We start from the raw sequence: 15,422 nt of genomic DNA, 5'->3' as shown, positions 1-15,422 counted from the left end.
TGTGGTGACCTCCCCCTCCCTAACTTCAGAGAAAGGCAGGAAAGACACAGGCGGTAACGTTCATCCCTTTTATTATTAAACATCAGATGAAGAGGTCGCACACACACATACACGCACGCACGCAAAAAAAAAAAAAAAAAAGGGAAGGAAAAAAAGAGAGAAACAGACTGGTTGAAGACTGCTATTTTGGTGGCGACACAGACCGAGTACAATTGGGTTCCTGGCCAGAGCGCGGACACAAGTCACTTGCCAAAAAATTAAACCAGACAGCAGATAACTAACGCGCGTTCCCCAACTACAAGTCACCATCCAGACCGGCCCCGGCCCCCCCCAGCCCTCCCAACCTGCTGGCAAAGAAATGAACCAAAACTGAGGAGCCACTGGCCCGGGGCTGGAGTGTGCCCCCAGCGCCGGGTGAGCTGGGAAGGGCTGAGCATTGGCTGCCCCTCGGAGCTGGGAACGGTGCAGGAAGGTGACACGGCTGCCCCTCCCTCCCCCGAAGCCAGCAGCCCTGGTGCCCGCTCAGGCACTCGCACCCTGCACCTGCCCTGCCATGGGCTGAGTCCTCCATCGCCAGCATCTGCGTGTGTCCGAGTGAGCATCGCCCCGAGTTCCTTCCTTTGCTGGGCTGCTGCTCCTCCGTCCATCTGTCCGTCCCAGGGCTGTGAGTCGAGTAGATGTTCGCCTCCCCCCCACACCCTTCTTGCTGCTGACGATGCCATGGGAACCTGAGAAATGTTCGCGTGCCTCCTCCTCTTTTTGTCTGTGGTTTTGTGTGGGTTTTTTAAATAATAGTTTTAATAATAATAACAATAATAATAATAGCAATAATAAAAATAATCGCCCCAGCCCACAACAATTTCAAGTATCCCCCAAATAAAAGACAGAATTATAAATAATTATAACTTTACAATTTAATAATTGACACATATACTATAGTATTTACAGTATCATAAATGCTTTTTTTTTGTGTTACTTTTAGTAAGCAATCCCTGAGAACAGTTACTTTTACTTGTTTTTATTGAAGTATCTTCACAAATAGAGGAGTTTGCATGTCTCGGGCGGGCGGGAGAAGCGCTCTGCAAAGCCAACGCTTTTGGTGACGCATGAGGTTCTAGTGTCGCAGGTTTCTTTGCTTGCTTTTTTTTCCTTTTTTTTTTTTTTTTTTTGTTTCATTAAATTGCCCACATAATTTTAAAGATTTTTCACTTTGCAACCTTCGTATCCCTCCAGCAACCACGTCCTTCAGGAAAGAGGTATTAGATTTCCAGGTTAGCTTTTGGTATTGGCAAGGGAGGGCAGGGGGCTGAGTAAACCATCATTTTTCCCCGTGGTTGCCTTTTGGTTTGTGCCCAAGGAATCTCTGGATCCTCTCAGTGTGTGAAATGGTTAAATCCAAGAAAGAGTAACACTAAAAGAAAAAAAAAAAAGAAAGAAAACAAACAAACAAAAAAAAGAAACAGAAGACCAGAACAGAGCAGCCTCTGCCGATGGGGGGAAGCTGATCTCCACTTTCCTTCCTTCTTCTCTCCCGAGTCCCCGTGCTGCGGCCAGACCCTGCCAGTGAGCATGGCAGGAGCCGGGGCTCACCCAAACCGTTCTCGCACCAGCAGCATCAGTTTTTTCTTGCCTTTGTAGATTTGTTTAAGATTGTCAATGAATTGGGCGAACTGTATGTGCCCATCCTGTGCCAGGAGGAAGGTCTCCCTGGCCTTGCTGAGGAACTCGATGAACTCCCCATAGTGCCGTGGGCTGATGTGGGTGAGCCGGGAGTGGGTGGTGTTGATGTAGGCGCTTATCGTCGCGTCCAGCAGCTGCCGCAGGGGGGCTTTGTCAGTGGACATCAGCTTCCCCGAGTTCCTGCGCCCAGGGATGCCGGCCAGCCCTGGCGCTGTCATGGTGCAGCGGCGAAGGATGTCCGAGAGCACCGTGGCACAGTGCACGCTCTTCACCACCAGTGGGATGATGGCTGCCAGCTCGTTTTTGCCCAGAGAGTGGCTCAAGGCGCAGGCCCAGAGCACATCATTGATGGCTGGGTGTGTGTCCTGGTTGTAGGCCAGGTTGAGATGTGTCATGGCCAACGAGGCCAGTTTGAAGGCTCGGAGTGGGTAGCCCCGGTGTTCCATGTAGCGGGCGATGGTGAAGAGCTGCGTGTAGGTCATGCCCGTGGAGGCGGCGTCAATGACGATCTGGTAGGCGGTCTCGAAGGCGATGTGGTCCTTCTCGCAGAGGGTCAGGGCAGACAGGGCGCAGTTCTGGGGGTCCTTCATGGCGCACTGCAGGGCCAGGGTGCGGGCACAGCTGGCCAGCTCTTCCCGCTGTGGGTAGTCCAGGCTCAGGCGCAGGATGGTGTTGTGGGACATCACTGTGGCTGCCACAATGCTGGTGGCTTCCGTGGGAGTGAACAGTGAGTACCAGCTCTGCAGGATGCTCACCAGGGCCCTCACTCCTGCAAGAAAAGACCGGGGTCACAGCATATCCCTGGAACCTGACTGAGTTCATGGGGCTCCTCTGAGACCCAGAGACAGGGCAAAACCAGCCCACAGCCGTGCTGAGCTGCTGCCTCTGCCCCAAGAGGGACAGGGCAGAGGGGGACAGGCAGAGGCCAACCCACACTGCCATGCTGCAGGGCACAGAGACCACCACTGGCCTGGGTCAGGTACAGGGCACCCATCCAAGTCTCAAAACTGGCCACTGCTGCAGTCCCAACCCTGTTACCTGGTGCTCTGAGGTAATTTCAGTTACCCAAGAAGAACTGAGAGACTCAGGAGAACTCAGATGCTCAGGGCTAGGCATGACCCTAGGACCTCCATACCCAACCCTGCTCCCACTGCATGCAGGCCAGATTCCCCAGTGCACGTGGAACTCACCCACTTCAGTAGCGCACGTCACCAGCCACCTCACCATCTCCCGCCGCCGCCAGTTGAGTGTGGACAGGGTCATGCGCATCACCTGCGAGGCAAACTTGGGGTGACTGGCTGCCCTGCAGGGCTCTAGTGAGGCCACCTAACAGAGCAGTGCTCCCCAAAAATCCCTCTGGTTCAACTGGCTACCTGGCATTGTCTCACCTCCACCCAAACCACAGTGAGCACAGGGGTTTCCCAGGGCTGAGGTCCCCTGCTCAGGACCATGCAGGGATCAATTTACTCCATCCACAGGGAGTAAATTGATCCATCCCTGCTTGGTGGAAGACCATAACCAGCACGGCTGCCATAGCAAGAGGGGCAGAAGGGCCACCAGCATCCCCAGCATCATCGCATACCTGGAGCCCCAGTTCCAGCGCCACATTGAGCAGTGTCGTGTCAGAGTTGCTGTCAGCTGGCGTAGCAATCTTGAATGCATCCTGAGCCAGCTTGAAGATCAAGGAGGAGGAGTGGATGTTTTTCTGGATGGCCTCCAGCACCGTGCGTAGGCGCAGCATGTCCCCTGGGAGCAAGCAAGAACAGTCAGGTGGCTCAGGCATCCCCCCAACTTGCCCTGGAGCCCCATCTCTTGCCTGCACCACGTGGTGAACAGTCCCTTCACCACAGCCAGCCCCTCTGGACACACAGTGATGCTGGATCAGGCCCTGCAGTCCAACAGTCTAAAATGGAGCACCCTCCCCAGGAAGTGAGACAGCCTAGAGCAAGCGTCCTCACTCAAGTTCATCCTCTCACAGAGAGGACAAACAAACCTAAATGATCCCAGACACGTCCTGTCTTTAGCAGACATCTCCAGGCACCTGGATGTTCCACCCTGGCTTCAAGTTTGACAGCTGTACAGCAGCTTCTTCCCAGAAAAGGAGGGGCTTGGGGAGACGCCTAGTATTGAATGGTCCAGAAACATCAGTCTTCATCCAGGAACATTAGGAAGAAGAGGAAAAGCTGTTTGCTGCACACACACTGTCTTGCCGAGCAAGTTCCCTCTGCAAGGCTGGGCTGGGGTTACCCAGACTTGCTGCACCTTGGTCCTCGATGTCCCAGGTCAGGCACACAGCACTCACAACTGAGACAGGCTGAGCCAAAGAAGGGGGTTCATGACACAATAGCCAGTGGTGCTGCGGGTCTCCTGCTACAGGAGGTTGTGGGTGCTAGGATATATTATGGCACCCAGGAGATGGGGTGGGATCTTGGAAGAGGGACACATCAAGGCATATTAATATCATGATCCTGCACCTAGCTTGGGAAATCCTCCTATCAGTGTCTGTGGGACACATTGTGGGAGTGGGACCTTTGGGACGTGCACAGACCAGAGGTGCTAACATGCCACATTAGGTTCCAGCTTCATTTCTACTCCTACTCATAGACTGAGCAGATGAACCTCATGCAAAGACAACCAAATCATGCACAGCAGTGTGAAAAACCCAGTGCTGCACCTGGACACATGGAGACATCTCGGGTGACTCATAGCTAAAGATATCACCTGCCACCCACCACTGCCACCAAAATCCAAACCTCCCTAAAGTGGCTTGTAGGGGCGTGGGCAAGAGAGGCTGCAGGATCACATTGGGACATGCTGCAGCAGGGGAACACCTGAGGAAGGGGACAGTCAGAAAAACAAATGCAATCCAACAGCCCTACATCCCCGGCATAAAAACCTCATCCCATTAGGCACTGTAAGAGAGAAAAATACCTTAAGGATAAGCCAAGTACCAGCTCTTCATCTGAGCACTGCAAATTGGGCAGAACACCATCAGCCCTGGTAAAGCAGCCTAGAGGAGGAGGCTGGAAGGAGGGAAGAGGCTGCCAAGGCAGCGAGGCTGGAGCTTTTTAACAGCTCATTTCCCTTCCCTCTCACTGGGAAAGAAAAACATTCCCTGTCAGGCTGGCAGCACCAGGACATCAGAGGGTCACTGATTCTCATGGGACACAAGACTTCTGCCACCCTGATGGGGTCGGTTTCTGGTCAGGAGGATGTCTAATGAAAAGCCTGTGCTTGCCTTCATAATAGTGCCTGGGCAGAAGCTGAAGAGGCCCAAGAGACCAGTGAGGTGTTTCACGAGCCCCTTGCAGCTGGGCAAAGTGTCCTACCCAGCACTGCTGATTCCATGTCCAACAAAAGCCACTTTTGGTTTGGCGCACAGGGAGGTCTTCTCCCTCCCACAGCCCATGCAGGATCATTACCACAGGGTGGAAGAGACAAAGCAGAGGTGAAAGGATAAACAACCTCAAAATAAACCATGGCATGATCTCACAACATGCCTGGCAGGGATTGCTGGCCTGGCAGCTGGCTGTGCTGCAGAGCAGGTATGGTCCTGCACAACCTGGGGCACTACCCAGGACCTGCAGCACCGTGGCTGCAAGGCCTGCCTGCACCTCATTGGAAATTCCCATCCTGCCCTGCTGGACCACAAGCCCTTTGGGACAAGAATCCCAGAAACCCCAGATTCTCAAGGCCATCATGCCCTGCCCACAGCAGGTTGCTAGTGGGGCGACACTGGGGCCAGTGGGGCACCCAGCCAGTCTCTGCCAGTGCCAGCAGAAGCAAGAGCTCCCTCCTCTCTCCAGGAAAAACTCTTCCATGCTTTTGTGCACCATCATCCCATCAACCCTGTCCCAGAACTGCCCCACCACCAACCTTTGGCTGCTGTGAGCATGGTGGAGGCGAGCTCGCACTGCTGTGACTCCAGGTGCCCCAGGGTGAACCAGCGCGGGTACCTGCTGGGGACCACCGAGACCAGGTGGTGAGGGTGAGTCACGTCGCCGGATGGTGCTGTGGTCTCCAGGACAGGCAACCTGAAGGACAAGCAGGAGGCAACATCAGACCCTGGCCCAGCCCCAGCTTCACCTCCTCTCCCTGAGGTGCTGCCAAGGCGAGGCAGGGGCTGCCTGCAGGCAGCTGCCCGCAGCAGTGCCTTTGAACGCATCCTGCTGCTGTGCACGTGTGGGGCTCCCGAGGCTGCGTGCTCAGCACATGGGCACAGGGATCAATCTGAGATCCCTGACTTGAAAGGGGGGAGAAAGATCCATGGAGTGATTTATAAACTTGTAAGGAAAAGCACAGACCTCAGAGGAAAAAAAAAAGGAAGAAAAAAAAGTAAAATCCCTCCTCCCCTCCTGCTCCTTTCATGTCAAAGCACCCGGCAGAACTCCTGACTCTATCATCTGGTTCTTCTTAAAATGCTTGGTTATGATCAGAAGCAGCAGCACATTTCCCCAGGGCCTCTGCAGCCAGGTTAGGTTGCCTGTTTTTGTGGGCACATCCAAAAGCCTGGAAAACCTGGGGGAGAAGCAAGCCTGAAGAAGGGGAGTAGGATTGTCAAGTCACCAGCCATGGCAACAAATCCTAAACCCCTGAGTTGGTGCTGGTGTTGCTAACCTGACGGCTAGTTATGCAGGAAGGAAACTGCAGCCTGGACATGAAGAGCATCCAAATGTCTCTGCTATCCTCACTTGCAGGCTTGAGGTAACCACAGGGCAGCAGAAGCCAAACTTTTCCAGCCCTGGACATAGATACCCCAACAAAAGGAGTCCTAGCTGGGAGCAGGGGATGGGCACTAACACATGGCATCCCTGGGGCCCTCAGTCCTGTTCAACGACCAGAGGTCTCAGGTCTGCCACAGACATGGTGCTTCCACACACCACAGAGGCCCTTGGCTGCTTATTAGGGCTGGCTGTCCTCCTGAGCAGCTCTTACCAGAATAGGGGGATTTCAAACTTCCCCCCAGTGCTGGAGAGAGATGACCCATTCCACTTCACTGAGGAAATGCTGCAAGAAAAGGCGATGCTCTGGGCCAGGACTTATAATGGTAGTAAGAGGGAGAGAGCACTGGGATGCTCTGGAGTTGACAGTGCTCCAAGCATTGACTTGTTTAGGAAATTCCAGCTTTTCCAAGACCCACCCAGTCCCTGTCAAAACAGTGCAATCTATGGGCTGATGTCTGAAGTGTGTCATGGATTGGAGAAGGAGATAGGGCAGCCCTCAGCATCAGCTGTTTCCCCAGTCCCAGAGACAGAGATGGGTTTTAATGGAGAACAGAGTGCAACTGCGTTTTCCACCTGGCTCTGTGGCACCCCTGGAGCTCGGGGCAAACCATCCGCCCATCTGTGCCAGGATAACAGCCCTTGTTGCAGGCAGGGAGGGCTGCAGGGAGCCCGAGGCCTGGCAGACAGAAGGCAGGTGACAGTCCTGTGTGTGCCTGGGACCTGCTCTGGCAGAGGATGTCCCTGTCACAGGGGCAGGGTGATAGTACAGCCTGGAGTGAGTGGCTGGGTGGAAGGATGGGCCAGCAGACATTATTGGACCCATGCAAATCCATACAAAAGGAGTTTATAAACCAGGAATCACCCAAATGGAGAGCAGGAACCTCTTTGCACTGCTGCTGTGTCCAGTGGTCCTACACACTGCAAAAGATCCCATGGATGGCAAGCTCCAAGCCTGTCTCCCCTCCCATCCCTGCTCTAAATTGGCCAAGCATCCCAGCTTCCCAACAAGCATAGGAGAGAGAGGCAAAAAGGGGAGCAGAGACAGAATTAAACATGCACCAACCTCATGGCCCGCAAAGCCAGCTTGTATGCCAGGTCAGCATCGTGGGGCAGCAGGGCAGAGAACAGGTATTTGGCAAAGGTGTGCATGGGGACGCTCTCCCGGTGGATGACTTCTCCCAAGCCGCTGAAGGGACCACCTAGGCAGAAGCAGAGCCCATCAGCCATAATTAGCACAGCAGGATCTGTGGCTGGGGTCTGGACCACCCCCAAAGCTCTGAGGATCTGCTGTTCAGCTCCCTGGCATGTTACTCAAGTTGGATCCAGGGATGCTCTTTCCTTTTCTAAAAGAAAATAAGAAACCGAAGCCATGTGCTCAGCACCCCTCTCCATATTGCCTCTGACTTGGTCTTTTTCTAGGGAGGCCAACAAACCCTTGCTTTGACAGGTGATGGGGCAGAGCAGCCACCCTACAGGCTCTGCACCCCATCCAGAGAGGAAGAAGCAGGATGTGCATACAATTTTGAAAAGGGCACCTCAGAGATGTTACCACCACTCAGCTAAGACACGAAAATCAGCTAGATGAGCCAAGTCCCCACCTTCTAGCAGCAAGATGCACTGCTTCCGCAGCGTCTGCACCAGCACCGGGTCCAGCTCCAGGTCCTGCAGGCGGGCAATGATCTGCTCCTCATTGCGGCACACCTTGTCCTGGGCATAGAGACCTTCAGGCATCACTCTCTGCTGACCCATCCCCATCAGGGCCACCTCTAAGGCCAGGGACAGGTAGGACTCGTCACCGTCTTGGCTGCCGGTCACAACGGGCACATGTTGATACACGGGCGGTTTGGAGTCCCCAGCGTCTGCAAGGAGGCAGAGGAGATGCAGTGGGGTTAGAAGAGTCTTCCCAGACAGCAGAATCACTGCAAAGAAAAATCTCTCACTTCAGAAGCAAGACCCACACCTCCCCTCCTGCCTGCTTTCACTTACCCAGAAACTACAGATGAAAGCTCCCTGAGGGAGATGTGGGCTTCACCCTCTCTTCCTGCTTTCACTAGGAGATGCAGGAGACCCAAGACATGAGCAACATGGTGCACAGCTGACACCAGAGCCTTCCTTTGGACCTGCTCTGCTCCGGCTGCAAACCCTGGGGCTGAGAAAACTCTATTTCTCTCTACTCACTACCTTCTCTGTCTGCACTGAAGCTGTGCCCTGGTGCTCCTGCCAAGGCAGAGAAGAGGGACTCAAGAATCCAGGTGTCCAGAGCCCCAGATCTGCACCCACCTCAGACACAGACACCAGGAAGGGATCCAGGAGGAACACTTGGTACCTGAAATTTCAAGGCAATTTTCCTCTTCTAATCTACAAGCTTCAGTCAGGGTGAGAAAGAGGCAGCCGATGGGATTCAGAGGGTGGCCTACCCAGCCCTCCAGGTTGGTGATGGTTGTTGCTCCTCTCTGCAGCAGCTCTGGATAAAATAGAACAGGATGATGGTAAAAGTAAGGAATTTAAAGACAAGTTCTACACCCAGAGGGGCTTCTGAGACCAGAGGACTTTTTTTATTCCACAACTTGCATCACAGGAACCTCTAGGGCCAACTCTGGCATGGTAGTTCACAAGGGCAAGAAGAAGCCACTCTGCACAGACAACTGAGGGAGCAGGCACAGACACAAAAAAAGGTGTCCCTAAGGCCATGTAAGATGCAACGACTCATCCTCTGTTCCAAGAGGACATGAGGGTTTGCAGAGTCCCAAAGATAAGCTCTATAATGCCAGACCTGCAGCTCATAGACTGATTTGCAATGGTAGCCTGAATGTTTTGGAAACACAAACAGAAATCTCTCCTGAGATGACAAAGACTTCCAGTGATTCTTAAAATTTCATCTTTTGGTGATCTCAAGCTGGCTGAGCTGGCAAGGACCAGGAGTCACTGACCTTCAGCAGCACTGCAGTAACTGACCCCGGCTCCCTGCCAATTTCAACTGCAAAAGGAGGAACACTGGGCTTGTCTCCTGGTACATTGACTCAGGAAATGCAAGGTGGAAGTAGCACACACAGCCAGTTACTGCTGCTCTGTAGTCAGGCAGCTCCTCTTTAATGCAGGCACCACTTGCCTGGGCAACCCTTACAGGCAACCAGACACAGCAACAGTGGGAACAAGAACATCCCTGCTGCAGCAGCCGAAGACAGCGTGTGAGTAGCTCTATCCTTACTATGTGGGTATCAACTCAGCTTCGCTCAAGCAACTCAGTTTGTCTTCCTAGGACATAAGCAGTCCCCTGCAGAGCTGCCCATCTCTGCCACTCTGAATGGGGCAGCACAATTCTGTTACAGAATCACTAGGCTGGAAGAGACCTTCAAGACCACTGAGTCTAACCCATGACCTAACACCTCAACTAAACCACGGCACTGAGTGCCACATCCAGTCTTCTAAACACGTCCAGGGATGGTGACTCCATCACCTCCCCGGCAGGCCATTCCAGAACTTTATCACCCTTTCATAAAAAACTTATTCCTAATATCCAACCTATATTTCCCTTGATGCAGCTTGAGACTGTGTCCTCTGGTTCTGTCAGTGCTGCCTGGAGAAAGAGACCAACCCTCACCTGACTAAAACCACCTTTCAGGGAGTTGTAGAGAGTGATAAGGTCACCCCTGAGTCTCCTTTTCTCCAGGCTAAACAACCCCAGCTCCCTCAGTCGTTCTTCACAGGGCTTGTGCTCCAAGCCCCTCACCAGCCTTGCTCCCTCCTCTGGGTGCACTCAAGTGTCTCAACATCCTTCCTAAACTGAGTGGCCAGCACTCAAGGCGTGGCCTCACCAGTGCTGAGTACAGGGGAAGAATGACCTCCCTGCTCCTGCTGGCCACACTTTTCCTGATACTGGCCAGGATGCCGTTGGCCTTCTTGGCCATCTGGGCACACTGCTGGCTCATGTTCAGACAGCTCTTGACCAGTACCCCCAGTCCCTTTCTGCCTGGGCACTGTCCAGCCACACTGTCTCCAGCCTACAGTGTTGCAGGGGGTTATTGTGGCCAAAATGCAGCACTTGGCACATGGACTTATTAAACTTCACCTTACTGGACTCTGCCCATCCATCAAACCATTCCAGGTCTCTCTGCAGAGCCCTTCTACCCTCCAACAGATTGACACGCTCTCCCAGCTAAGTGTCATCTGCAAATTTACTAATGAAAGACCCAATCCCCTCATCCATGTCATCAATAAAGATATTGAACAGAACGAATCCCAACACAGACCCCTGAGGGACACCACTAGTGACTGGCTGCCAGCTGGATGCAGCAGCATTCACCAGCACACTGGGCCAGCCATCCAGCCAGTTCTGAACCCAGCAAAGAGTGCTCCTGTCCAAGCCATGGGCTGCCAGCTTTCCCAGGAGTGTACTGTGGGAGACAGTGTCAAAGGCCTTGCTGAAGTCCAGGTAAACAACATCCACAGTCTTTCCTGCAGGTCACTTGGTCATAAAAGGAAGATCAGGTTGGTCAAACACGACCTACCCCTCCTAAACCCCTGCTGGATGGGTCTGATACCCTGGCCATCCTGTACGTGCTGTGTGGTGACAGTATAAACTGTTGCATTACCTTACCAGGTACTGAGGTCAGGCTAACTGGCCTATGATTACCAGGATCCTCCTTCCCACCCTTTTTGTGAATGGGTGTCACATTGGCCAGCTTCCAGACATTTGGAACCTCAGAAGGGAGACACAATGGAGGGTGGCTACAAGCTCATCTGCCAGCTCCCTCGTCACCCTGGGATGGATCCCATCTGGGCCCACAGATTAATGAACACCCAAGTGGTTCAGCAGCTCTCTGACTACCCTCTCCTGGGTAACAGGGGGACATTCTGCTCCCTGACACCATCTACCAACCCAGGAGGACAGCTGTCCTGAGGACAAGCCACCTTCCCACTAAAGACTGAGGCAAAGAAGATGTTAAGCACCTCCACCTTCTCCTCATCTTCAGTTACTGAGTTCCCTCCTGCATCCAGTAGAGAACAAAGGCTGGTCTTACCCTTCCTTTTGCCGTTAATATATTTGTAAAAACATTGCTTATTATCCTTTACAAAAGTTGCCAAATTAATTTTGAACTGAGCTTTGGCATCTCAATTTTTTTTTCCTACATGCCCTAGCAACCCCCTTAAATACTTCCTGAGACACCTGACCCTCCTTCCAAAGATGATACATCCTTTTTTAATTCCTAAGCTCCTTCAAAACATCGTTGCCCATCCAGGCTGGATGTTTGCCTCGTCAAAGGGGAAAAGATATTTCCAACCGAGATTCCCCGGCCAGACATCACAAGACACTTGTCCCATAGCTCTACTCATACCTTTCTTCTGATGCTTATATATTTCCAGCTGCCTTTGCTGCTGCAGTCGCAGGGTGTTGATTATGGCAACAGTTAGTCGCAGAGCTTCTCTGGGATAACCGTGGGAGCGCAGCGCATCCACCCGAGCGCAGGCTGTGGGGACGTGTTCTGCAAGGCAAGGAACAGGGAGCACGGCTGAACCAGAGGAGCACCAGCATTGACAGGAGGGTACTCAGGGGGCATCTTCTACTCATGTTGCCCACACCTGAGCTAAACTCCTGCTTCCTGTCTTGAATTCATCCCTTTCTCCCTGCTCCTGGAAAGGATGCCTACCAGGAATGCTAACAGGACTCAACCCACAGCAGCCACGTCAGTACCTAAATCCCCACCCCCGCAAGGCTTATCTAAGGGAAGCATTTCCAACACACCATTGCTGCAGTATGACAGCTCCAACACGGGCTGTTACAACCCTGCCGCTCATTTCTCCTAAAGTCTGCATGGCTTATCTTGATTTCTCTCACTGCTCTCAGGGCACAGGGTGAGGCTGGGCATCCAGCACTGCGCTGGGGGCACTGGCGGACTTGGGGTGATGCTTTGAACAGACTCCTTAACACCTCCATGGAGTGAGCTCTGCAGACATCCCGTCTCTTCTGCGGTTCTCCTACCTGGTGTTTTATTATTAGGAACAGTTGCACCAAACCCCCTCCCAAGACTCACAGTTGCTTAGGAATTCATCTGCTCCTGCTGCTTATTGCTCACCTGAAATCACAAGCAACTGTGGAGAGGATTATGACTGAGTGAGAAATTAGCAGGAGCAGATGACATGACATGCTGCATAACAAGCAGCAAAAATCCCATTTTCTTTCAAAATGTCCTACCAAGGGAAGAAAAAAACCCAGGCAAACACAGATGATCTGAAGTTATCACAGAGGGATAATTTCTATTCCTGGAAGAGTTCAGAAAGCTCTGGAAATGCAGACAACCACCTCCACAAATGGGGTATCCACATCCCAAAGGTCACCCACAAGGAATACATGAGGAAGAGATTTCTGAACAAACACATCTGTAAAGGAGCTTCTTGTTGGTCCCTCTATTCATTTGCTAAATGGATGAAATATTCATCTTCTCACTGAATTCATCACTGGAAGTTGCTGACAAATCACCCTCCTCTCCCAGCACTGAGTCCCTGAAGAGGTGCCAAGAAAGCAAAAGCGCAAAATCCAAAAATCATGGCAAATACATCCAAAAAATAACATGCACCAACCAGCCGGGGAAGAGGGCTCACCAGAACCCGGATTAGGCTCAGGAGAGGGGAGCTGTGGCCACCACATCCCTTCTAGATGGAGTCCATGGATGCACTAACCTACCACTGCTGCCTGTGGCTGTGTGGGAAGGGGACCTCTTGCCTGCAGCTTCCCAGAATTCTTCCCAGAGCAGAAATATTCCCTCCTGCTCCAGCCAAGGTGCACCAGCAGCCTAGATATGAGCGCTTCCTATCTCCTGGCATTAACAGCAACTTAGTGCCTGCTACTCCAGAAACTACACCTCTAGACAACTTTAAATATTCTCTTTCCTTGTGGCAGACCCCAGCTTCTGGAGTGGACAACAGTGCAATGGTGGCCTTTGACCTGTTCTGTGTTCATATACTGAACTTTTAGACTGCAGGAGATAAGTAATCCCCCTTCCTGGAGGTGGGTGGGGACTCGTGTCTCCCATTTTGGGGTCTGTCTTAGGGCTGACAGCCATACCAGGTTCCCCCCCAAGCCCTTCATGTCACTTGTTCTCATCCCAGACAAGGAACTGTTGAGCATCCACACATCTGCCTGGGGTCACGACTTTGCAGGAGAGAATCTGTGTGGCTTGAGTTACTTGGGCTAAAAGTCTACAACACAGGAGGCCTCTGGGCTTGCCTGGCCCAGTACACCTTAAACTCCCATGAGGCTTAATTGTACTGACTGCTAATTGCCTGTAAGGGAAGGCTAACAAGAAGGGGAGAGCAGGAAACAGAAAATCCGGAGGATACAGCTGAGCTTTGCAGTCAATTTTCAAGAGACTTTAAGCGTCCAGACCCCTCTACTGTCAACAGTGAGAGGTTGCTCTGGGGACAGCTAAACACTGGCAGGATGAAAAGGGACATGATGAGTTTGGTCCAAACTGCCCAAGAGAAGGACAGACTGTAAATATGTGGAGATTGCTCTAAGGATTGTGGCTGGGGTGTGGGTGGGCATTGAATTCTCCTGCTCCCCCCACTCCTCAGGCTAAGGGCCAGGGTAGCAACTTCAGTCTGGGATGCAGGAACTAGCATGGAGCCAGGGTAGCTTCAGGTGACTCCTCTCCACCAGCAACCCTACCCACACAGGCCATGAGAGTTTGGATGCTCACCCAGCCACAGTGGCTGTCCCTGGGAGTTGAAGAGGAGGCTCTCGCCCTCCCGCTGGTAGGAGGGGGACACGTAGAAGTCACTGCTGATGATGCGCTGCAGGTGGCTGTCCTGCCAGTGCAGGTCACAGCCCTCGATGGCCCGCGTGAACACGGTTCGTCTGGGCCTGGCCAGGGAGTCTGCAAAGAGAAAAACCATCAGTGCCCTGCTGGGGCAGGGGCAGCCTGTTCCTCCTCCCAGACATGACTTCCCTGGGCACAGCTCTGCCTTTACAATGACAGCAAAACCTGGTCTCACCCCAGTAATTTCTGGGATGGACACGGGCTCTGGCTTTGGATACCTCTGCCACCAGCTCTGAGGGAGACTAATGTCTCCTCAGGCAACACTGCTAAGTAATTTGCTAGAATAGCTGACTTGGTCAGAGAGGTGAGAAAAGAGGCAGGCACCACCCACCCATTTGCTTTGTGACCACCATCCACTGTCACACACAAGGCTGGTGCCTTGAAACCTGGCACTGTGCTCCCTCCCCTGTGACACAGAGCATGCAGGCAGCTGCCCCAGGGTCAGGATCGGGCTTCCCCAGCATTACTGCCCTGCAAGCACCATGAGTCTCTTCACTGAACCGCAGCTTCTCAGATCAGCAGCCTCCCAGTGACTGGGGAAACCCACCACCCCCAGCAACCTCTGTGGGCCGTGTGAGAGAGCTGGAAGGGAGGAGACAGCATCCTCTGAAACCCCACTGCTGCCCTGCAGCGGGTATCTGCTCCTCTTCAGAGCTGCTCTGTACCTTCATGGGCATTTCTGAAACTACCAAATGCTGGATGAGCATTTCACCCCATCCAGACCAATCAAGACAAGTGGTTTATTATGAGGAAAAAACCCGTCTGGAGCAATCCCACTATCACTCCAGCCACACTGGATCATGAAGGCCAAACACAGCCAGCGGGCTGCAAATCGGGAAGCCCCAAAGGGGGTGCAACATTCCATGATAGGTCCTGCAACCCACAAGAGGGGCTGAGTTAAACGCATTCAAGGGTGGAAAACAAAAGGCACTGTTCAAAGCTGATCCAGGGAGGCTGGGTAAACATGCTCCGGAAACGATGGCAACAAGCAATTAGCTGGAATGCTGCAGGCACCCTGAGGTGGAGAGAAATTAAACAGGTGTTTGTATGTTGAGAACCAAGGCTGCTCACTTTACCAGGAAGGATTTCAAGAATCAGCTGTTCTTCAGTAATAAAAGAGGCTGTCAACAATCTGGAGCAGTATTTGCATATGCACAAACATGAACCCCAGGACACCTCCAAGATCCGTGCTGCTTTCAGT

At 52.7% G+C, this 15,422-nt stretch overlaps 1 protein-coding gene across 1 annotated transcript in view; it reads right to left on the bottom strand.

Annotated features, from left to right (window-relative positions):
• Window positions 1-55: 55 nt before the first annotated feature.
• ZSWIM5 (zinc finger SWIM-type containing 5) overlaps window positions 56-15,422 on the bottom strand; it is a 96,826-nt gene continuing 81,459 nt past the window's right edge. The window contains exons 6-14 of the mRNA XM_038143743.1: window positions 14,102-14,278; window positions 11,741-11,887; window positions 8,731-8,868; window positions 8,003-8,263; window positions 7,468-7,603; window positions 5,557-5,714; window positions 3,263-3,426; window positions 2,871-2,952; window positions 56-2,449 (exon numbers count right to left, since the gene is read on the bottom strand). Of these exons, the coding sequence (XP_037999671.1) occupies window positions 1,587-2,449; window positions 2,871-2,952; window positions 3,263-3,426; window positions 5,557-5,714; window positions 7,468-7,603; window positions 8,003-8,263; window positions 8,731-8,868; window positions 11,741-11,887; window positions 14,102-14,278 (2,126 nt within the window). The 3' untranslated portion in view covers window positions 56-1,586. The remainder of the gene's footprint in view (window positions 2,450-2,870; window positions 2,953-3,262; window positions 3,427-5,556; window positions 5,715-7,467; window positions 7,604-8,002; window positions 8,264-8,730; window positions 8,869-11,740; window positions 11,888-14,101; window positions 14,279-15,422) is intronic.

Source organism: Motacilla alba, chromosome 8 (assembly GCF_015832195.1).
Source record: "Motacilla alba alba isolate MOTALB_02 chromosome 8, Motacilla_alba_V1.0_pri, whole genome shotgun sequence".
Lineage (NCBI taxonomy): Eukaryota > Metazoa > Chordata > Aves > Passeriformes > Motacillidae > Motacilla > Motacilla alba.
This window is presented reverse-complemented; position numbering and strand designations above follow the sequence as displayed.